The sequence below is a fragment of the Mastomys coucha genome, unplaced genomic scaffold, assembly GCF_008632895.1.
Source record: "Mastomys coucha isolate ucsf_1 unplaced genomic scaffold, UCSF_Mcou_1 pScaffold1, whole genome shotgun sequence".
Lineage (NCBI taxonomy): Eukaryota > Metazoa > Chordata > Mammalia > Rodentia > Muridae > Mastomys > Mastomys coucha.
In genome coordinates, this window is record NW_022196891.1 from 78,600,634 (window position 1) to 78,624,599 (window position 23,966).

At 42.2% G+C, this 23,966-nt stretch overlaps 1 protein-coding gene across 8 annotated transcripts in view; it reads left to right on the forward strand.

Annotated features, from left to right (window-relative positions):
• The window catches only part of Dnah14 (dynein axonemal heavy chain 14), a 230,250-nt gene that overhangs the window by 38,017 nt on the left and 168,267 nt on the right, over positions 1 to 23,966 (forward strand). For 6 of the 8 annotated variants that reach the window (XR_004109335.1, XM_031336881.1, XM_031336892.1 and 3 more), the window contains 11 exons: positions 6,331 to 6,445; positions 6,796 to 7,063; positions 7,536 to 7,575; positions 7,662 to 7,759; positions 11,328 to 11,494; positions 12,253 to 12,597; positions 15,894 to 16,235; positions 17,173 to 17,542; positions 17,668 to 17,858; positions 20,617 to 20,862; positions 22,503 to 22,624. Coding sequence is in view for 7 of the 8 variants with exons in the window: in XM_031336881.1 (XP_031192741.1) it covers positions 6,331 to 6,445; positions 6,796 to 7,063; positions 7,536 to 7,575; positions 7,662 to 7,759; positions 11,328 to 11,494; positions 12,253 to 12,597; positions 15,894 to 16,235; positions 17,173 to 17,542; positions 17,668 to 17,858; positions 20,617 to 20,862; positions 22,503 to 22,624 (2,304 nt within the window). In the remaining variant the exon portion in view is untranslated. The remainder of the gene's footprint in view (positions 1 to 6,330; positions 6,446 to 6,795; positions 7,064 to 7,535; positions 7,576 to 7,661; positions 7,760 to 11,327; positions 11,495 to 12,252; positions 12,598 to 15,893; positions 16,236 to 17,172; positions 17,543 to 17,667; positions 17,859 to 20,616; positions 20,863 to 22,502; positions 22,625 to 23,966) is intronic. The other 2 variants (XM_031336901.1, XM_031336907.1) reach the window with 2 other exon arrangements.

The window sequence follows — 23,966 nt, forward strand, 5'->3', positions numbered from 1 at the left end:
CCCAACTGAAGCTCCCTTCTCTGTGATAACTCCAGCCTGTGTCAAGTTGGCACACAAAGCCAGCCAGTGCAGTGTGCCACGCTGGTTACTGTGGTTCCTAGGCATCCCACGTGGCTAGGGCTATTGGTTGCTTCCCTCTCTTGAGAGCTTGCCTGGTCCCCTCTGGGTACCATGAAAGAGAGGTCCTGAGAGAGGAAGCTTTCAGGTCAGTTCCAGCTCAGGTCCTCTGGGTCTTGTGTCCAAAGTGCGTTTCTCTTCATCAATAGGGACTTATCTTCAGCTTCTGCCTGTGGGAGGCAGCAAAAGACAGCCCACAGTCTACGTTTTAAGAGTCTCTTGGACAACCCCGACCCACAACTTCAAAAGGGAGCCTCTGGTGCCTGATGTTGGAGTTTTTGTCACATGGTCTATGACTCTTAGAGGGAACTTTATCAGAAAAGACATGTGTATTATCCCAGGTAGAGGGATGATGCGTAGATGTATACATAGGGCTTTTCCAGACGTCCTCACTGTAATCTCCCCTCCTCCCTATGTGTTTATCTCCCCACACTCTAATTAAGTAATCTCCACATCTTTCCCCATATCACCTTCCCAGTCAGCTGTGCCCTGTGGTTGCCCTCTCGGTCACTCTCCCACACCCTGAATCCCCTTTGCTTTCCTGGTTTCTGCACTTACCCTAGGCTGTATGCCCCTGTCTTACTTGGAGCTAGAAGCAACCGATGAGATAGAATGAGCAACACTTGTTGTTTTTTTGTTTGTTTGTTTCTGGACCTAAGTTACCTCACTCAATGTATTTTCTTGTCCATCCAGTTGCCTGAAATTTTCACAATTTTATTTTTCCTCGCAGCTAAATAATATTTCACGGTGCATATGTGCTACATTTTCATTACCCATTTGCTGAAGGACATTCAGGGTGTTTCCATGTCCTAGCTGGAGCAACCAGGAACATGGTCGGGCAAGCATCTGGGGAGTAGAATGTTGAACCCTTGGGGCGGATTCGGAAGCACGGGATAGCTGGGTCATAGATCTGGTGGATTTACTTTTAGCTTTCTGAGAACTTCCCACACTGACATTCAGAGTGGCTAGACCAGTTTGCAATCCCATCACGAATGAGTGAGGTTCCCCTCCCCCACACCCCCTCCAGCTTTGTTGGCATTCTGATTGGGGTAAGATGAACTCTCCAACTTGTTTTGATTTATTTTCCTAGCTGCTAGGGGTGATGGGCATTTTAAAAAAAGAAAAGAAAAGAAAAACGTTTTTTAGCTATTTTTCTTTCTTTCTTCTGAGAATTCTCTTTTCAGATCCCAAGGTCATTTTTTAATCTTTATTTTTTTATTTTATTTAATTCTTTTTTTTTTCACTCCAGATTTTATCCCCCTCCTGGTCTACCCTCTGACTGTTTCCCAGCCTATACCTCCTCCCCACACCCCTGTCCCCACCCTCTCACCCCACCCCACCTGACCTCTAAATTCCCTGGGGCCTCCAGTCTCTTGAGGGTTAGGTACATCATTTCTGACTGAATCCTGACCCTGCAGTCCTCTACTGTATGTGTGTTGGGGGCCTCACATAAGCTGGTATATACTGCCTGGTTGATGGTCCAGTGTCTGGGAGATCTCGGGGGTCCAGATTAATTGAGACTGCTGGTCGTCCTACAGGGTTGCCCTTCACCTCAGCTTCTTCCAGCCTTTCCCTAATTCAACAACAGGGATCAGCAGCTTCTGTCCATTGGTTGGGGGCAAATATCTGCCTCTGACTCTTTCAGCTGCTTGTTGGGTCTTTTGGTTGGCCATCCAAGGTCATTTTTTAAATGGGTCATTTTATTTGTTCATGTTTGTTTTGCTTTAGGATTTTTTTTTTAAAATCCAGAATGGATGTAAAAGAACAGTCATCAGAGATAGAGGTACCAGACACAGGTCAGCCAAGAGGCTCGCTTTAAAAGTGGGCCTCAGGCCCTGAAGGACGGACTTATCAAGTCATCAGAGATAGAGGTACCAGACACAGGTCAGCCAAGAGGCTCGCTCTAAAAGTGGGCCTCAGGCCCCTGAGGACTTATCAGTCTCCTACTTCATTTTAAGCTATGGCCAAGCAGCTGCTATCCATTGGCCTTGCTTTTGCATCCACAGAGCACAGATGGCTTAGTCTTGCAAGGCTTCAGTTTAAGGACCAACCCATGTACACATAGGTCATTCTTTATAGCAGGAACCATTGGCCAACGAGGAGCAATTGTGGCCTCCATTTGAGGTCCATGTGTGTGAAATGAGCCTCACACTGTGAAAACAGGGCCACTTCAGTACAAACCAGTTATACTTTAATAATGATTGGTCTGCAGCCGCATCCCACACCTTTACATGCAGCTGAAAATATCAAGCTGGTGACGGAGTCCATCAAATGAGTTAGCTGATTGTCACGATGTTTACATGGTTAGGAAATCAGATACAGACTACAGCAGGACCACAGCGCACACAGTGGAGCTTGCCCCTTTCTGTTTCTGTCTCTCTCTTTGTTCTGAATCTCTTCAGGTTGCTGACCACCACCTCTGCTGAGTTTAGTGGCTTGAGTAAACTTAGAAATTTGTCCATTGCCTTTAGGGTTTTTGTTTGTTTGTTTGTTTGTTTTAATGGAATACAGGCCTTTTTTAAAAAAAAAAAATTCTCTTATAATATTTTAAGTTTTCTTGGCATCTGTTGCTGTATGTCCTCGTTTATTTCTGATTCTGTTGATTTGCCTTGTCCCCTCTTTGTTTTGGTTAGTTGGGTCAAGAATCTATCAATCTCCTTTATCCTCTCAAAGAATCAGCTCTTAGCTTAGTTGATTCTTTGTGTTGTTTTCTTTGTTCCTATTCCTTTTGGCTCTGATTCTTATCATCATTTATTACTATGTATTGAGTTTAGGTTTGGTTTGTTCTTGTGTTTTCAAAGTTTTGAGTTACATCATTAAGCAACTCATTTGTTTGTGCTTCCTGATTGTTTTTAATGTGGGCACTTAAGCTATACATTTCCCTAATGGAGGATATTTTCACTTTAATATAGGGTCTAGATGATTAAATATTAAACTCTTGAAATGTTTTATTTTTCTAACACTGTTGCTCAGAGGGGCCCCACTAGTCGTTAGTTTAGGATTCAGTAATATTTCTTTCTGTTTATTCATTCCTTATTTTAAAATTACTTTGAGAAAAGGTCCCACTGTGTGCTACAAGGTTTAATTTGAACTCACTGTGTAACCTAACTTGGTCTCAAACTCGTGGTCCCCCTGCATCAGTGCCCTGCATCGCTGCTGCAGTTACAGGCAGGCATTACCAGAGCCATGCACCATCTTCGAACACCGTCCCTTCCTGAAGCTTCTCTCTGTGCTCTCTGCATTCCCTTGGGCCTGCAATAGGGAATAGTTTCTGGGGTCTGCCTCCTCTTGCCTTCTTCCCCATTCATCTTCAGTATCTGAATCTCTCTTATTTATTTATTTTTCTAGGTAGTAGATATTTGGAGCTACAAAATTCCCTCATAGGGCTGGTTTTAATGTGTCTCAGATTCTGTGTATGTGTGTGTATGTCTGTGTGTGTGTCTGTGGTTATGTGGGGTGGGTGGGTGGTGTGTGTGTGTGTGTAGTGTGTTTGTGTGTGTGTGTGTGTGTGGTATCTGTGTGAGGGTGTTTTGAGTGGTGTTGTGTGTGTGTGCTATGTGATATGTGTTTATGTATATGTGTGTATCTGTGGTAGGTGGAGTGGGTGGGTGGGGTGTGGTGTATGTGTGTGAGTATGTGTGTGTGTATGTGTAGTATGTGGGGTGGTGGGAAGTGTATGTGGTGTGTGGTGTGTGTGTGTGTGTGTGTGTGTGTGTGTGTGTGTGTAGTGTGGCCTGTGTGTGGTGTGGTGTGTTTATATGATGTAATGTGTGTATGTGTGTATAGGGGTGTATGTGTGTGGAGGTGTGGTATGTGTGTATGTATCTATGGTATATGAGGTGGGTGGATGATGTGTGGTGTGTGTGCATGTATATGTGGTGTTCTCATTTTCATTTACTTTGATTCCTACCTGTTGGTTCTCAGATTTCACAATACAAATCTCCTCCCTGTGATATTTCTATGGCTGATGGTATTCTCCAGTGACAGATAATTTTTTGGAGACATTTGAGATCTCTTAACACATCCTGAATTTTCCTGTTTCCCAATATACAACAAAAGTTGTGATTGCGAGAGCCTGAGCAATCTCTAAGATCCCCAGCCCCACTGGGCTTCTGCTCACACAGACCTTTTCAAGGGAGAGCACACGTTGTCAGAGTCTGACCTCCTGCAGGTCCTGAGGCTGTTGCATGCCTCTTCCTTTAAGTTTTTCTGAGGGAATTCAGAATCATGATTTGATTTTGATTTTCAAGCCAGAGAATTTCTGTTTCTTGAAATAGAAATAAAGGTGTTTTATATGCTTGATTTCATACCTTAGACTACAACATTTATACTTATGTTAATTTTATTTTGTCAGTAGTTCTGATCTTTTTCCTTTGTCCAGTTTTCTAACTTGTTGCTTCTTTAGATAGGATCAAACATGTCCGGGTGTTCCTGTCTCCCTTTCCCATCAATCCCTGCTGGCTGGAATTACCTTTTGGGTTTGTTTATGAGTTTTCCATCTTTCTGACTGGAGTGGTTCAAGTCACTTCCTCCAGGGACGGAGAGTACAGCATACCATGGGCACATGAGAGGGTGAATGAGCTCTGGGATCAATGTGTAGCCCTGTGTTGACAGACATTCCCTAGAACATCTCTGTGTTGCTCTGGTCAGACTTACTGTCAAGAGGCTATCGTTTCTCTTACTGCTAAAGTGAGATCTGTTTTCATGAGGTTGAAATCTGTGTAACGGAGCATGGAAGATGTCATCTGCACTGTGCTGGTCAGAGGCATTGCATCCATCTGGTGTTGCACAAACACCACCATGCACTTCCAGAACCTTTTCCCAGACGATGGGGCTTCATATCCACTAACAAGACCTCCATCCCACCCTCCCCTTCCAGCTATGGCAACCTTTCTAAGAACTTATCCATTCTAGGTACCTTGCACATCTAGAATCATAACTATTGCTCTCTCTCTCTCTCTCTCTCTCTCTCTCTCTCTCTCTCTCTCTCTCTCTCTCTCTCTCTCTCTCTCTCTCTCTCTCTCTCTCTTCCCCCCGGCATTTCTAACCTATGATATCTTTAAGGAGCATCCATGTTGAAGCATGTTTCCGAATTTCATTTCCTTTCAAGGTTAAATAACACTCTGTTGTCTGTTGGCAGTATGTTGTGGCTCTCCATTGATCTGTTGGATTTCTCCCCTGTAGAATATGGTTAAAGCACCACTGTGCACACCAGATTGGAGCTTCTGATTGGGTACCTCATTTCAGATCTTTGACGTGTATACGTAGAATTTCCAGATCATATAATTTGATATTTAACATTTTGAGGAACTTCTCTACAGTTTCCCACAACAATGTCTATATCCGCTTAGTCTGTAGCAAGAGCGTGCCGGATTCTAATATCCTCACTAACACAAATCCAGTCCAGTGAGCACAAGACAATCTCTTGTGATTTTGATTGGGTTTCCTAATTGTCAGTGATCTTAAGCATCTTTTCTTTCTTTCCTTTCTTAAGACTTATTTATTTTACTTATATGAGTACACTGTAGCTGTCTTCACACACAGCAGAAGAGGCCATCTGATCCCATTACAGATGGTCATGAGCCACCATGTGGTTGCTGGGAATTGGACTCAGGACCTCTGGAAGAGCAGCCAGTGCTCTTAACCACTGAGCCACCTCTCCAGCCCTTAAGCATCTTTTCCTTATCATCCACTTGTATATCTTTGGGAAAAGGGCCAGTCAAATTGTTTTCTTTCCCTATTTGTATACTTGTGTTGGACATGGATGTGTGTCAGGGTATATGACACCTACTCATGGAAGTCCGAGGACAACCTTGGATGATTGTCCTCAGGTATCTTGCACCTTCTTATGTGTGACAAGGCCTTTTATTGTCCAGAAATCTGAGCGTGTAGGCCAGGTTAGCTGGCCTGCAAGCATCCAGGGATCTGTTTCTCTCTCCTATTTTGTTATTGTTGAGAGTGCAGATCTGCTGCAGCCATGCCTGGCGGCTTATGCGTGCTCTGAGGGCTCAAACTCAGGTCTTCACTTACAAGCTGGACACTTTGCTGACTGAGCTTCATCCCAGCCTTTTCCCCACTTTTAACTTACTTGTTCTCTTCCTTCCTTCCTTCATCTCTTTCTTACTAAGTTATATGAATTCTTTATATATTTTCATACTAAACAGTAAAATAAACGATTTCAAAAATAAATTTCCCTCCCGTTTCTTATTCTAGAGACTGGAAGATCTTTTCTAGAAAGGAATCAGACGATGATGAATTTGCTCTTTCAAGATCGAGTGCTCTTTCTGTTCAAAGCTCAGAACCAAAACCAGACACTGATGTTCGTGAGGTAAGCTGTGCCTTAAAACCATTAGCATAAATTGTGATACAAGATGAATAGCAAGTTTCAGAATTAAACATTCGGTGAACGATATCTTGCCACATACACACCCACACACATATGTGTGCACACACACACACATGCACACATCTGACACATATGTGCCCCCTCCTCCCATTGTAAAAAGCTGCAATAATGCCTTCCAAATTGCCCACTAATACTAATTTCACATTTTATCTATTTTCTTTTTTGACGTGTAAATGTGGTTACAGTTTATAATACTACCTAAACTTTATCACCACCAGTTAACTGTTCTATTATATTTTGTTCTTGTCTCATGGACACACTTGCTACACAAGACTTTTAACACACATAGTGTGACAATGGACTTGAAGAAAACATACGCTCCGATATTCGAGGTCAATCTCTGTCTGAGAGTTCCCTCTGTGAATGACTCTCCAGAGGACCCTGAAGGGAAGTCTCAGAAGACTGAGCAGAGCCGTGAAGAGTCTCTGGTGTATGATGATGATGAGCTGGAATACCGAAAAAGAACTGTAAGTGAGGATCTGCTCAGCCACTACAACCAGCCGTGCAAGTTTAGCAGCATCCTGAAACGCATCCTTTCCGGTGAGGCAAAGGGTGGAGGGCGGCAGCTGACAGTAAAGGGAGAAATTGAGGATTGTGCCATGTTAGCGTACTTGCTGAGAGGAGCAATGACAGACCATGAGCCACCTTGTGGTACATGCGAGTGATAATATCATTCATTCACTTGGAGTCACTCTGGACTCTGGGGCTTCCCTTTGCAGGAGGAGCAGCACCTAGAATGGCTGCTAAAAGCACAGGAGTGCCCCTCAGTGGTAGAATGTTTGCCTAGCATGTGTGAGGCCCACAGAAATGGAAAAGAAGACAGTCTGGGGCGCGCTACTCCAGATCTCCATATCAGAGTCTGGGATACGCTGCTAGAATTCCCCTTCCAGCCATGCTGTGCAATCAATTCTCAGGGTATTTAGAGAATAGTGATGTAGATTAAGTTGTTGTCTAGCATTTTAAACTGTTAATAAATTTTTAACATTGTCTTTGTTTCAATAAATTGGAACAGACACAGGACTCCTGATGGAATCTGAACGCTTCTACAATAAGTACGTGTGGAGCGGTTTACAAGCATCTGTGCACTGTTGGGTACTGCAGTCCCTTGAGTATACTCTTATATATTGTTCTCTCTCAGATTTTTAGAATTCCCCGCAAACCTGTTCATGGAGCCCAACAGACTGGACTTTTCAACACAATTCCAAAATATGATAGCAACTATAGAAAAGTATGTAAGTGAGTATCTGAAAGGCTTCGTGCCTTCTTTGGCAATCGTTTTTAAATCAATGTATTTGGTGCTCTTAGTCAGGGATATATGTGGTAGATATAAATAAGAGATCATGAGTCCCAGTGTTTGATCAAACAATGTTTATTTAGAATTATTTGAGGATGATGATGATGATGATGATGTGTGTGTGTGTGTGTGTGTATGTGCGTGTGTGTATGATGTTAGACTTTTTTCAAGGAATAGAACTGATAGAATAAGTTGCATGTATGAACATATAACATCTATGAAAAATCCCCCTAAATATGGATGTATGCATACTTGTATATACATATATGGGGATTCATATATGCATATATATGGATATGTATACACACATACTCTCTTTCTCTCTTTCTCTCTCTCTAACATGGGGATTTATCCGAGTGGCTTACAGGCTGTTGTTTGACTAGTTCGAAACTGGCTGTGTTATGGTGGAAAGGCCTATAATCCAGCACTTGTTCAGTCCACGAGACTCAATCTCTTAGCAATCTCAGTAGGTCGCTAGAGTCCCAGGGAAGTCCTAGAGAGTTGTTGGTCTTCAGTCTATATTGGAATTCCAAAGAAGCAGGTTCTAATACCAGAGAAGGCATGTCTCAGCAACAGGGTAGATGAACTTGCTAGCCAGTGTGAGAGCAAACAGGTAAAAAGTAAAAGCTTGCTTCGTTCCATGTCTGATGTGGACTGCCACCAGGGGGTGTGGCCCAGATTTAGGGTGTGTCTTCCCAGCCCAGATGATCCAATCAAGCCAATCCCTCACAGGATTGTCTAGCTGCTTGTCTTTTCATATATTATAAATGTAGTTAAGTTGTCATCCAAAATTAGTGTGCATGCACATAAAGAGAATACACAGAACATTAGCCTAGGGAGAGCAACTCAAGGCTTGAATTTTATGTCATAGCATTATAAAGACCTTGTTTCCACCTTGAATACATTTTAAATGAATATTTTCAGCTCTATGAATATAATCTAAGATTGTATGCCAGCAACTACCTTGGCCAAAGAATTTATTCATCCCCCACAATAAGTTTTAGAAGGAGATTTAAGCTGGTAGGTCCCTCAGCAGATCAGTTGTCATGAGGCAGTTTACTATATTCATTTGCTGCAGATCTGCCCCACAGCCTTCATGCTTTAGCACGATGATGCACTTGCTTCCACCCAGGAATTTCTCGCCTGGAATTAACTGCTGATCTATAGAAATAATAAGACATGTATCATTCTCTACTAATGTTTTTTTTAAATTTAGGGTAGAGAGATTCATTATGAGAAAGTAGGTCCTCTGGCACTCTTTTCATAGATTCTTTTTGTCACTTAGATTGTCTTTCTTTCTTTCTTTCTTTCTTTTTTTTTTTTTTTTTTTTTTTTTTTTTTTTTTTTTTTTTTTTTTGTTTTTGTTTTTGTTTTTAGATTTAAGTTTCTTGGGTTAAAAACATCTGATTGCTCCCATGTCTTTTTTTTTTCTTCCCCTCAGTATAAAATGGTTTTGTCATGTGATTGTTTTGAAATTTTCATTGTAAAATAACTTGAGGCTTCTGTGACCGTCACAAGCACAGTAGGTCACTCGTGCATGCTTCTCACAAGCTCTTGCTACCCATGCTGTTGTTGTCAAAACCACACACCCAACAGTACACCAGAGTCAATGAACCAACAGAAGCAATTTAGACTCCCAGAGCGGCTTCCCTCCTGTCTGCTTCCTATTCCATGACCTGGAGTCCAGACTCACATGTCACAGTCAGTTCACGGGACCCTCAGATATTCCCATCTGCGACAGCTCCTTTTCTCTTCTTTTGTGATCTTAAGGGATTTAAAAAAAATTAATAAATGTACTAGTTATCCCGTAGAGTATACATCAGTGTGGCTTGTGGTCACGTGATGAGTGGGGCGTGAATGTTGTAGCAGTCAGGCAATCCTCTCCACTGCCTTTGGCCAAGAGCAGGTGAAGTTGCACATCTTGTTACTAGCAATGCTAGTCACATGACTTGGCTACAGTGGTCCTGCAGAAAGTCGTAAAAGAAATGCAAATATCATGTTTTTCTGCTGAAAAAAAAAAATCCCATGCCCATTAATTTTAGCATTTGTTGGTGGAAAACCCTGCACCATAGACTGGAGATGGGGGTTTCTGTCCTTCTAACTCCTTACACATTTGTCACCTGATCTGATATTCACCTGCTTTTAAGTTATTATTTATATAAATACATGTATCCAGATGAACATATCTGTGGTATATGTTTAATTATATTGAATTCTTAGATCATATTTTCTGTATAGCAGGATTCCTTTTTATTCTCAGCTGCAGTATGTGAAGCTTTGTGGGTTTTCCCAACGTTTGTGAAAAATGCTATTATTGTCAACTTTTAGAAGTTCCTTTACCTGTTGCAATGAGGAGGCACATTTTGGAAATTTCTGTCTCACTAGGAATTGATGGATGGTTCATATCTCCTTACCTGAGTTCCGCACCTGTGTGTCGGTTGTTTAAAGAGCTTTGATGAGGGTTTACTCGCTGCTAAGAGAGGTCTTTTAAGTGCTATAGTCAAATCTGTCATCAGCTAGAAGGCTTGCAAGTGTTCTCCTTAGCGTCTCATTCTCTTCAATAGCTAAGCTGCCCGGATGTATAAACTCCCGCACATCAATTGACTTCTTCCATGCGTTATGCTTTCGGCTTTGTATCTAGGACTTTCTCAATTAAGAGCCACACTATTTTCTTCTGGAAGTTCATCCATTTGTTTTCTGTGTTTATCTTCATCTTGAGTTTATTTGTGTAAGCCATAAAGTATGTGTCAAAGTTTCTTCTCTTGGATGCGACCATAGACCTCTTACCTGTCCCCTCCTTTCCGGTAGCAGTCTTGTGTTTGTCGTGTCTCTGTGCCCAAGACAAAGCGACACTCTCCACACAGACAGCGCGACACTCTCCACACAGACAGAGCGACGCTCTCCACACAGGACAGAGCGACGCTCTCCACACAGGACAGAGCGACGCTCTCCACACAGACAGAGCGACGCTCTCCACACAGATAGAGCGACGCTCTCCACACAGACAGAGCGACGCTCTCCACACAGACAGAGCGACGCTCTCCACACAGACAGAGCGACGCTCTCCACACAGGACAGGGTTCTCCAGTTCTATTTTCTTTTTTTTTTTTTCTTTTGGTTTTTTTTTTTTTCGAGACAGGGTTTCTCTGTATAGCCCTGGCTGTCCTGGAACTCACTCTGTAGACCAGGCTGGCCTCGAACTCAGAAACCCATCTGCCTCTGCCTCCCAAGTGCTGGGACTAAAGGCGTGAGCCACCACTGCCTGGCTCCAGTTCTATTTTCAGCATGGCTCCTCCTACCACAACTATTATCTGTGATGGTTCCTTCTTTTTATAATGTTAAATGCAAAGCTTTGTACATGCTTATGAATGCCCCCATCAATCCAGAATTGTGTCTGCTCATTAAGTCACTCAGCATCGGCTTTTAACAGGCCTAGGTGCTATGGCTGATTTTAAAGGGTTTCTTCTAAGAGGCGTCTGGAAATCCTAACTCTTCAATGTCCTTTTTCAGCCACCATTATCCCCTTTCACCAAGATCCTCGCCTGTCTATCCTTGTTGATTTGGTTGCAGTTCCAGATTTATCTAATGAGACAAAAAGTGTCATCAAATATAAGAAGCAGACCCGATGGCCAGATTTTTATATCCTCTTCGACATGGACACTGACTACCAGAGCAAAGTAAGTTTCAAGATTGGCCATCTCGGAAGTGGGTGGGAAGGGAGCAGAACCCCACTGGAATTGTTTCATGACCGCGATGTATGGAAACCTTCAGCGCATCCTGGTTCACGGCAATGGGAGAGTCATCCCAGTTTGTCTCCCTGTGGTCTCTGGTCTCCATTTACCACGGTTTTTTTTTTTCAAGTTTCCACTGCAGAAATGAATTTTCTTCCCTGTGGTTCTTTTATGACATTGGTTTGCCAAGACATTGGTTTGCCATGTGCGAGCCCTTCCCTAACCACTTAAATTGCATTCTTTTTGGTCCAAATTCATAGTAAAATATAATTGTCTCAGCTTGTGTCTGAATTCTGTCCTAACCAGATAAACTATGTCCTAGGAACTAAGTGCAATCAGAAATATATAGGACCGGCCACTCTGGGACTTCACGAGGAGAAAGCTGGATGACAGGCAGTGAGCTAGACGGTTTAGACTGAGTCTTTAGGACATAGTTCAAAATAATACCTTGATTACAAATTAAATATCTGAGTAACCTTTGCATGACAGTCATGTTAGTCATCCATGTTTCTTAGTCTTTGTTTCCAACATTAGGCAATATTTAACTCCAGTTGTAAACAGAATGAATTGTACAAAGACCATCACTTAACAGCAACCATCAGCTTGCCCAACAACACAGTCCCGCTCCTCTGCTTAAAGCTTTGAGTAAGACTTCCATTTCCAGATGGAGCCTGCTAACCATCGTGACATTTTTTCATTCCCAGATTGTGAATCTGCTGACTATCATTGGTAACTCAGTGGGCCTGGTTAGCGACTACAGCTGCAGGTTTCTGAAATATTGTTACATGGTAGAAAAGGCCAAAGTCATGACTAAAAAACTGCCGTTCATGATGAACCTAACATCGGTGGAGTTTAAGAGTATAATACATAAATTCAGAAGCTACCTAAGGCAGGTTGTGACCATGGCTATTGAGATGCGTCTTGGGATCTTTTGTGTGAAAACTCTGAATTATCAATTAGCATGCTTACCATACATTGATGGCGTCATACAAATGAGCTACAACTTATTACAATGTACCATTGAGGACAGGAGTGCAAATCTATTAGAAGTAAGTCTTTAAATTCTTCTTCCTTTTGGTTGAATTAATTTCTAATTAATCCCAGCGTGGGGTCACTTCCTGCCTCAATCATTTATCTTTCCCGAATGGAAGACACACACACACTCACACACACACAGCCTTTCTATCTTAATATGTCTTAAGCAGCACACTAGCAAGGCAACTGCCCAGCCGCCATGCTGCTAGAACCTACCTCTGCTGATGATTCCGAGTTCCCACTTATCAATTCCTATGTTCCCTCTTGGCTACGCTTCACTCCAATTAGCCATCTGGGACATGTTTCTCTTGGCCCAGAGCGCTGGCTGCTCCCCTTGTTTCTCTACCCCATGGTAGACTCTGTCTCTCCTCTCTCCACACTCCCCTTCCTCTCCTCCCATCCTAAGCTCAAGAAATCCTAAAATCCCGCCTCTGATTGTCCTCTCCAGCTATTGGCTGTGGGTATCTTTATTTACCAGTCAGAACCAACTGGGGGCAGGTCCCCAGAAGCTCTGTGCAGACCGTCCCGTGCAAACAGTTTTTGGGGGAGCATAATTATATACATTCATAATACAAGCAGCTACACTTCTTCATAAGAAAAATTTCAGATTAGATGATAACTTGAAGCTACACAATCAAAAATACACATAAGTATTATCCTCACAAAATCCCAAAGTACTGTGATTACATCTGTTTTTGTTTTTAATCTTTATCTGTGTATATGTGCATTCCTGTATGTGACTGTGACAGCATGTGTGCCATGACATGTGGCGGTCAAAAGACAACTTCAGGAGTTGTTTGACACAGTGTCTCTTGATTGTATCACAAAAACCAGCCCAGAGGCCCTTGGACTTCTGGGAATTCTTCTTCTCCACTTGATCTGGCCCTAGGACCCCTGGGATTGCAGACATGCATGTTCCTGTGTTTGGGTTCTGTGTGGTTTATGGAGATCCAAACTTTGGTCCTCACACTTGCATGGCAAGTACTTTACCCAACTTGGCCCCCTGCTCAGCACTTACATGTGTTTTTTTATTAAATATCGCATTTTTTTTAGAACTTTCTGTGACCCATGGAAGACTGCGCCCCCGGGTCACCGCCCATCTCTTGTTTTGTCTTTATAACGCGCATCACTGTCTGACATCACTGTTCCCCATCCCCCAGTTAGAGCATAAGACTCACTCTGCTATGGCGTGTCTGCTCTCCAGGACAAATATGGGTCCCAGTGTACTAGCTGTCATCTGTCCCAGCATTCTCCCAAAACACCTGAGACAGGTTTCTAGACTGGGGTTTATGATAACAGCTATCATATTTTTTTCTTTATTTGGCCAGACTACCAATACTTCTTAAACCAGGAGTTGCACGCTAGCCACCGACTGTGTCTCTGCAGCACAACTGTGAGAGGAGAGCATCATTCTTGCACATACTGAGTCTAACGTAGCATAAAACCTTATCAGAAGTAGCAAACAGAGCTTGGGTGGACCAAGAATAATTTTCAAGAAAGATGTTTCTTACTAAAGGAGAAGTGCCAGTGGTATGGAAGCAGAGTTGACAGGCAGGGTAATAATGCAGGCAAGCGTTAATGTAGCTAGATTCTGTTGCATTATGACTCCCACAAGCAACAAATGCAACAAAAAACCAACAACAGCAGAACTGTCACCTACACAAGTTAGAACTAATTTCTCTGATGGGCAGTAGCAGTGCCCACATAGTCACTTGTAGCAGGAACGGTGGGGCCACCTCTATGTAAATGCTGGGCCAGTGCAGCCGCAAAAACCATCTACAGGAGGACCTAATTGGGGACTGCCTGAGAGACCAAGGGATTGGTGGTGCAGACAATGCCAGCCAATCAGGAACTGCTGTCGAGAAGAGATGCTTTCTTGGGGCCAGTGGGGCTCAGGTGAGGGGATTAAAGGAGCTTGCAGCAGTGCTCAGATGAGCTTGCTGCAGCATTTCTCACCTGCTCCCAGAGACTGTGTTGTTGACTCTGCACCACCTCACCTCCAACTCCCAAGGACAGGTAGGGTCGGGCACAGGCAGCAGTCACTGGGAATACTGGCTGCTTTGAGCTCACTGTGTGCCTTCCCCTAAGCATCTCTGATGGCACATCCTGTTAGGCAGTGGGACAGAAGAAGACAACGTGCTCGTTATGGGTCTAGGAAGCTAGGCAATGCAATGTATCAATAGCATTCTCTTTCTGAGGGCCTCCTCATGCCACCTCTCATTTTAAGTTATATTCACTCATCTTCCCCAAATACTGTTTATATTAATTCCTTGAGAATTTCATACAGTGTATTTGATACTTTTCACCTCCTTCCCCAATTCCTCCCAGATATCCACCCCACATCCCTACTCCACACATTTATATCTCCCCCCCACACCTCTCTCTCTCTAAAATCCGTCAAGTCTGGTCTGCTCTGCCCAGCTACTCTGGGCATCGAGCCTATTCTGGAGTGTAGTTGAGTTACCAGGGGTGAAACCATTGAAGAAAACAGACTCTCCCTCTTCCAGAAGCTATCAAATGCTAGTAGCTTCCTAGGTAGGGGTGGGACTTCCTGCCTGCCTCCCTCCCCTCTCCATGCTGAGGTGTTCGAAGACTTGGCCTTGCACAGGCCTGTGCATTCTGTTAAAACCCCTGTGTGATAGAAGTGTGCTTGCCCCTGTTGTATCCAGAAAACACTCTTCCTCTGAAGTCACCCACAAACCCTGCCCCCTTGTCTCTAAAAATCCAAGCTTTGAAGGAAAGGAAAGTGATGGGTGTTACACTTAAGAGACCAGCATTCTGCAGTCCCTCATTCTTTTCACCGTGACCCCTTGTGAATCTCAGTGTTAATTGCCATCTATTGTAAGAGGAGGTTTCTCTGATGGTCATTGAATCGCAGTTCTGTAACTTACTTCATACCTGATCTTAGACTAATTTGAGACTTGGTTCCTTGTCTGCAAAGTAGAGAGAATAACACCTAATCAGCAAACACAATAAAATGGGACCATGGACTGGAGAATCTATCGTATAAACAGTCAGAGTGACCATCCCAGGCTTACCATCCTTAGAACACGGGTTTCATAAAGTGTTGTACATGTCTTATAACATGTATGTTACATATGAAATCTACTCAGGCACTTTCTGATCGTGGTAGAAGGACTGGATCACATCCTTCCTCCAGCATTTAACAGATACTTAGGATCATGTCTAGTATGTATAGCATTGCACATACAAGTGTATGAAATTACACTTGTAGACGTCAGAATTCCAAAATAAAAACAGTAGTTCCCTAAAATAGTGAAATCATTGCATACAATGTTAATCCTTTCAGATTTTAGACTCCTCGCTGTGCCAACTGGAGTCTGAGCCTGTAGAAGTGGAACAATTTGTGGAGCATTTTAGTTTTTTGGATGACATTTTCTCCAGCATATCTCAACTAGAAAAAGATTTCTGTGCAGTTTCTGATCTGTATTCCATTGTGAGGCATTACCAGATCAACGTGTCAGAGGAACAGATCGCCATCTACAAGATCCTTTTCATGAAGTTCAGTAATCTAAAAACATCCATGAAGCTAGCTGCCAAAAACAAAGAAGCCAACTTCACTAAATTCAGGAACAGTTTGGAGGCATGTATGGTCAGCCTACGAGTGGATGTCAGCAACTTAAAAGATAAAGTAAGTGCTTTTGAAAGTTTTCACTCTCTTTATAGTCTTATTTTTATATACTTTTAAATCTTTTTTCTTAGTTTCATGTAATACTGTGCTTTTATAGATTCATTTTCTGTGGAATCATAGCTAGATAATATAATTCAAGTATACTTGCTGTGGTGCTCTGAATGAGAAATGTCCTCCATTTGAGCCCTTGTCCCCAGTTAGTGGCGCTGTTCGGTTACTAAGGTGTGGCCATGCTGGAGGAGAGATTTTATCAGGGTTGAGCTTTCATAGTAAGTGCCCCTCGACTCCCCCTGCCTGCCCGCCTGCCCTCTTTGCCCTGTCTGCCTCCTGTCTGAGCTTGAGGGAGTAAGCACTCAGCTTTCTGCTCCGGCTGCCCAGTCTGGTCTGACACTTTAGTCATCGCTCGCTCGCTCGCTGCTATGGTGGTCTTGGGGTTTTTGTTTGTTTGTTTGTTTTTTGATTTTTCTTTTTCATTCTGGAACTGTAAACCAGAATAAATACTTCCTTCTAAAAGCTGCCTCAGTCACAGCATTTTATCACAGCTTCAGAAAAGAAGCTAAGATACCACGAGATTCACAAATACAATTTTGATGATTTGTGAAGTCGAACGGGACATAAGGTCACATATGTCCTTTTTAGTAATTCTACCAGGAATTTAGCATTTTCTTCATCTCTGAATGTAATGAACAGGGCAGCAAAGTTCTTCATCTCCATAAAAGGGCGAACGCAGTCATGCACCCACACACATACACACACACACACACACACACACACACACACACACTTTTCCTAAAGTAGTTCTAGGCGTTTGAGTCAAATGGTAATATTCACTTTTCATTCACTTGGTCATGTGACAAAGTGGGTTCTTTACTAAGGACGTTGTCAGGAAGACGTGTGCGTCTGCTGAACAGTCTGGCCTCTTCCCTGCTGGTTTTAGATAAGAAGTCCAGTCCTGCTGTCCGCCAGTACTCCAATACCAACAGCCAAGGAAATGGTGCAGTCTCTCTCAGCAGAAGCTGATAGCTTGACTCTAAAAGTAAAAACCTACTCAAGCTACCAGGACTATTATGATGACACCCATTTCCATATGAATGCTCTCAACGTGGACGAGATGTCTCAGGTAGTGCTGACGGAGATTTCCGACATCGAGTGTGACCTGATGCTGAGGAAATTATTATGGGAAGCGCAAGAAGAGTGGGGGACATATTTCTGGGAATGGAGAAACTGTACTCTCCAAAACATTGATTTCGATTTGGTAAAGAACAATGTCTCCAAGTGGCTGCATATAATCTTTGTCCTGGAAAAAGGTAATGTGTCCTTCTCCCAGCTTCCTACCCACCAACGGCAAAATATGCTCGCTCTCTCAGGTTCTTTGGTTAAAAAAAAAAAAAGTGAACATATTCTAAGTCTACACATTTTCTGGAATTTACAGGCTTACCTAAGAACGATATGGTAGCCCTGCTCAAGCAGTCAGTGTTAGACTTCAAACAAGAGCTCCCAATCATTACAGCCTTGGGAAACCCCTGTCTCAAGGCCCGGCACTGGGAGACTCTGCGAGACATCACTGGAAACTCAACCTTTCTTGATAAAAATCTCTCTATAGAGAAGCTTCTGGCTCTGAAGGTAAACAGAAACAGTTGACAAGAACACATTGGATTATGAGGGGTTGGTTTTAATTATAGGCAAGGAAACCTATACCATGAACGTAAGCTACAAAGCAGGGAGGTTGGCTACAGGTCTGGGCCAGTGGGGAGTCAGAGATCCCACCTGCAGTGGGAGAGGGGGCAAGCTTTCATTTTTACCTTCATTACTGAAGTAGGTAGAGAACAAAAACACTTTTCTATGTGACAAACCAACCTGGCATATGACACGTGCCTGAAATCTCAGCACTCTGGAGATAGAGGCAAGAGGATCAGAAGACTGATAGCCTACTTGAAGCCAGCTTGGTCTATATGAAATCCTGCCTCAAAAAGATAACAAAGCAGATGAGAAGCTACTACATAAAAAGTTTGTTTTCGTAGTTTAAAAAGTTTCGATTTTTTTTTTTTGCTAGCCTATAAGAACTTCCATTTATGTTTTTATTTGTGGTAATATCTAATGTAATTGAAGCCAGCATATTATAACCATAAGTCTGTTGTAAGAAGGAATATGAGAAATACTTTGAAGCAATTTTAGAAGAGGGTTTTTTGTTTGGTTGGTTGGTTGGCTGGTTGGTTTTTCGAGACAGGATTTCTCTGTGCAGCCCTGGCTATCCTGGAACTCAGAAATCCACCTGCCTCTGCCTCCCAAGTGCTGGGATTAAAGGCGTGTACCACCACCGCCCGGCCTAGAAGAGAGTTTATAAAGCCAGCCTGCTTAAAGTCTCTAGACCTAACCTTAGTCCCCGTCCTGAATTCCAGGTGCATCTGATCATACTCTTGTTCAGGGTTCCATTCATGTGCTCAAGCTCTGTTCAAAGAACTAACATGCCTTTTATTATCCACCTCCCAAATTCTTCTCTTCTCCTGCTCTCCCCTGGCTCAGTAATCAATTGGCAGTTCTGTTGTTCTAGCTCCTTACTTGAAATAACATTTGTATTCTCCTGGTCACCTAGTTTGCATACTATATTTAAATCTCTCAACATTTCCTGGCTTGTTCCAGCTCCTTCTAAGTGGATCTCTGCACCACAGGGCACTTCATCAAGACAGGGGACAGTGATAACAGCTGAGCTCATTCGAACTAGCTTGCTGAAAATCTAGGACACCTCGGGTATTTTAACTGCGGTGTCTTGGATAATTGGAACTACTCATGCATAAGTCAAGTTAAGGCATTACAGGTGGTCAGCTGGTAGCCTGCATGAAACAGTGTCCTGAGGTACCATCCTTGACTTAATAATACAATGGGTAGTTTAAAAAGAAAGTCTAGTGCAGATTCTAGAGGGTCCAAATCAGTGAACATGAAGAGAAGTCAGTAAGGTTTGTGGATGATGTAGTGGAGCACAGCCCAGGGCCAGAGCATCCCACTTCTCTCTAACTTACAATGGCAGAGCAAGGGAGAAGACAGAAGACAACCTTGGAGTAAAACCCAGGGAACTCCAGAGAGGTTCTGGAGTGGTCAGCCTATGTAAGTTTACAAAAACCTACATTTCTTGGGCTTGACCAGGAGATGAGAGTCATGCAGAAAAATTTTGTGGGCTGTCTTAACCCTAATGAATACATCCATCTGTTTATAAGGTTATGTATAATGTTATACAGTTATATGGCAAGGTTCTGTCTAAGAAGTACAGGCCCTTGGGATCCTATTGTGTGAAAAGCATGCCATAAATTAGAAGGAAAAAAAAGGAACTGTCCTGCCATAGCTGATCATTTGCACTCTTGAGACTGTGTGCTCCAAGGTAGCAAGAGATAATTCATTAACAGCACTGACATCCTTCTAGAACAGCCACAGTATTACTGAAGACCCTCCTCTTTGTCCATTAGGTTTTGATCATAAAGACTTGACAGGACTAGGTTCACATGGCTCAAGTTTTGTCTTATACATGTCTGGGTCTGGATTTTATTTTTAAAACCATCTGAAGTATATTGGGCAAGAAATGTTGTCTTTAACAAAAAAAACCTGTCAGCTAGCTCTGTGGCTTTTTAGTCCATGTTAGCTGAATAATAGATGTTCATAAGCGCTCCCAGTCAATCCAGCCCTGAACACCATCTTTGGTAACTCATAACAGGTGATAAATGTTAGTCATTTTCTGGTTTGTAGTCCCCACTGTGATCCATTAGCAAACATAGAGGTTAAGCCTCATTCTTAGCTCTGTAGAGATTATGTACCGAAGTTGTCTGAGTCCCGTCTAGTCCTGTGAGTGAATCTAATGATTTTCTTCTGTCAAGAGCTTAAGGGAACTTGAAGTCACTATACATGGGAGGAAGGCCTGTCTATTTCACTAATGCAATAAAAAAAAATAATAAGCAAAACAAAATACCCTTAATCCTAGGGAGATCTAGCAAAGCAAAAGAAGCTATAAAAATCTGAGCCCTTCAGGTTGCTCTCTTGGGTCAATACTCTAATGCTATAAGATACAGTACAGAAAGAAAAAGCTCACTTCAAACTAACAAAGCCATAGGGATTAGTGCAGAGGGGAGGAAGTTGAAGCGAACGGCATTGTCTGCACATACGTGAGGCGCACACAAACTCTTCACCCCGCCTGAGATAAGAGGAAAAGGACACTCGGGTTGAGCACGAAGCATGTGAAGTGGCTGGAGTGGCTCAACAGTTCTGTCACCACCCTGGCGTTAAGCGTCGGATCTCCAGTGCCTTGCACCTCTCCAGAGGCAGGTTCAAGAGCTCCATGTTAGATGCTTTGGGAATTAATTGCTCCTTTGGATAGTAAGTAATCTCTTCCTTTCAGATGTCTCCGTTTGAAAAGAAAATAAATGAAATATCGGTCTCCGCGACTAACGAAGCTGCTCTTGAAAAAATGCTGTTTAAGATCATCGAGCTCTGGAACACCTCTCCCTTGCACCTGGTCCCTCATCTCACAGAGGGCCGCTCCATCCTCATCATCTCCTCCATTGACGATATGATAACTCAGCTGGAAGACTCGCAGGCCATCCTTTCGACAATCAAAGGATCTTCCTATCTCAGACCAATTAAGGTAACTGCCGTGGGTGAAGCCCTGGGAATGTTTTCATTTTCCTCAGTCCATCAGTTCAACTTTGCTTTCTGCAAACTCATATTTGATTCTCAATTATATGAATCTTTCATATGTTTACAGAGAAGATAGAATATTTAGTAGTGTGAACACTAAAAATAACTTTATAGAAGTACTTATGATATATGAGGAAACATCAAAATTTAATTTGGATGGGCAAGATAAATTTAGATGAGATAAAAAAAAATACTCCCACAAAATATGCCTTTTACCAGTTTCTTGTAACTCATAGTTGGCAGCCTTGCATCTAATAACATATAAAATTAATTTTTAAACTTAATAAACTTAATCAGATAAGTACTGATAGACTATTCAATAAAAATAATATACTTGGTCTACAGATATGTACCCTATATGAATAGATTAGAGAGAGTCATAGAAAGATATGTGCTCAACAAGTAGAATTCATATTATTTGTACATAGGTAAACATTTAAGAAAAAGTGTCATTTAGATGGGCCTTAAAGAGAAAAGAATGTATTACAAGAAGAGAATGGATTTTATTGTCAAACAACATAAAATAAAACAAAACCATACTCAACAGAAAAAAAAACAAGATTTACCTAAAATGAGATATAAGAAATATAATTTAAATTTTTTTTACTTTTAGAAATTGGCAACAAGAACAAATTACATATTTGACCTGGTTGCAGTTAGATAAAGCCTTGTGAAAATGCATGGTGCACTAAATGCCTTTATTAAAATAAAAATTAATTGCAAGTTGTAAGTTAGGCCTTTAATTCTGGCACTTACAGAAATAGAAGCAGTTGTATTTCTGTGAGTTCAAAGCCAGCCATATCTACAAAGCTTGTTCCAGCCCACCAAGGACCGTCTTTAAAAACAGTCAACCAATCAGTTGATCAATGTCATTTATATTATATTTTATCAGTTATACCTTAATACAATATGGAAGCAAGTACAGAATAATAAAGAATGCTGGTAAATGTAAATTACTTAAAAGTGAGTTTTTCTGAGGGATCAGTGGGGCGAGCTAATCTACTGGTTTGTAAATAAGTGATGCATTTATTATCAATTTTTAACCAGTTTCTCACTATTTTTAAAAATGTAATAGTTAGAAAAAATGATCTAGACTATGGAAATTTCCAAATAAGGCCTACTAGGCAGGATGGTGGTACACACCTTTAATCCCAGCCTTCTGAAGCAGAGGGAGGCAGACTCTGAGAGATATTATGTGCATACATATATATGTACAGACAGTCTTGACGCAGGAATTGGAACAGTGTGTCTACCAAACACATGGCTATTGTTCCATGACAGAAATTGGTCAATGGCTCGCTCACTCCTGTTAATTTTATAATCTGTACATGTTACAGACATTAATTTTACATATAAGTGCAAGTCTTATAAAAAGATTTGTCTGTTATGTAACCTAGGAGAAAATGGGATGGAGGGGACATCTGAAAACTGGGCAGGGCCAGCTTTGCCCTCATTTATGTGACTCCTTATCAGGAGTTTTGTGTCGATGATTACTGATTGCCTCACCTCAATTTCTATTATGTGACTGTCATGGAGTAATTTCATGTATTGTAATTGTTATATGTGGATTTTTTTCCTCTTTTGTAGCATCTTGTGAATGAATGGACTCAAAACTTAACCCTCTTCTCTCAGACCATTGAGGAGTGGATGACCTGTCAAAGGAATTGGCTTTATCTCGAACCAATCTTTCAGTCTTTAGAAATACAAAAGTAAGGAAAAAAAATATATACAATGTACATATGGGTAAAAGAAAATACATGGGGAATTTAACACCTATAATTGTCTAAAAATGTTTATCTTCAGTGACTGGACCTCAGCTGTGGTTTGCATGTGAAGCGCCCCCTGTTGGTCATGTGTTTGAATATTTGATCCTAAGCTATTTGTGTTATATAGGAAGACTGGGCAGCCTTTAGGTGAGCCTTGCAGGAGGAAGTGGATCATTGAGTATGAGCATTGAGGTTCACAACCTGTGGGACAACCTGACTGGATACAGTGTGAGCATCTGGCCTCCTACTCCAGCTGTTTGGATGTAAATAAGAAACACACCCTCTAGTGGCAGCCATACGTGAGAGCAGCTCACTTTGCACCAGATAGAATGGAGGGACTCAGCATTGGATAAACATTGCTTTCCCCCTTCATTTCACAGCACTCAGATGAATTGGCTTCTAGCTTCTTAAGGTGCTTAGAGCACTCACACGGAGGCAAATGAGCTATGCAGGCAGAATGTAAAGGGCTGATAGTGAGTCTTAGATGCCGTTCTGAAGTGAGTAGGGATGGCGTACGCAGTTGGTTTGCCTGATGGGTTGTAGCAAACCATGAACTCTGAACCTTATTTTAGGAACAAAGGTGAGCTATCAGAAGTTACAGGTGAGAACTGTAGAAGTATAGCTTTATAGGGAATAAGGCTTCCTTTTATTATTCATGGATAGTTCTTATTGTATGGCTGTTTGGTATTCATTTGTTCACCCACAGTTCTAGTTCGAACTGGAACTGTTCCCTTCAGTTGTTCTGAAGCCCCTCAAGGGTAAACCCACATGCCCAAGGAATGTACCCTTTATGGTTACCACAACTTTAACCTACAAATTCAGACTTTAAAACTATTTCTTATAAAGATGCGTTTTATCAATAAAGAAGCCAGATGGTTGTTCTTTTACCAAATTTGCTAATTTAGGACAGGAGTCTTTAGTTAGACATTGAGGTGTCTTTACAGTATGTATAAGGAAAGAAAAAAATGGAATCAGTAATAAACCCTTATCAGATGAAGGACGAGGCCCAATAAATACCAATGGAAGAGAATCAGAGATTCATCCAAGAGGGGAGTTCCAAAAACAGTGGGCGAGAGTCGCAAATCCTTGGAGGGCTGGGCTGCATTGGGACCTTCCAGAGAGAAGGAAGGGTAGTGGGCAAGAGTCGTGAATCCCTGGAGGGCTGGGCTGCATTGGGACCTTCCAGAGAGAAGGAAGGGTAGTGGGCGAGAGTTGTGAATCCCTGGAGGGCTGGGCTGCATTGGGACCTTCCAGAGAGAAGGAAGGGTAGTGGGCGTGAGTCGCG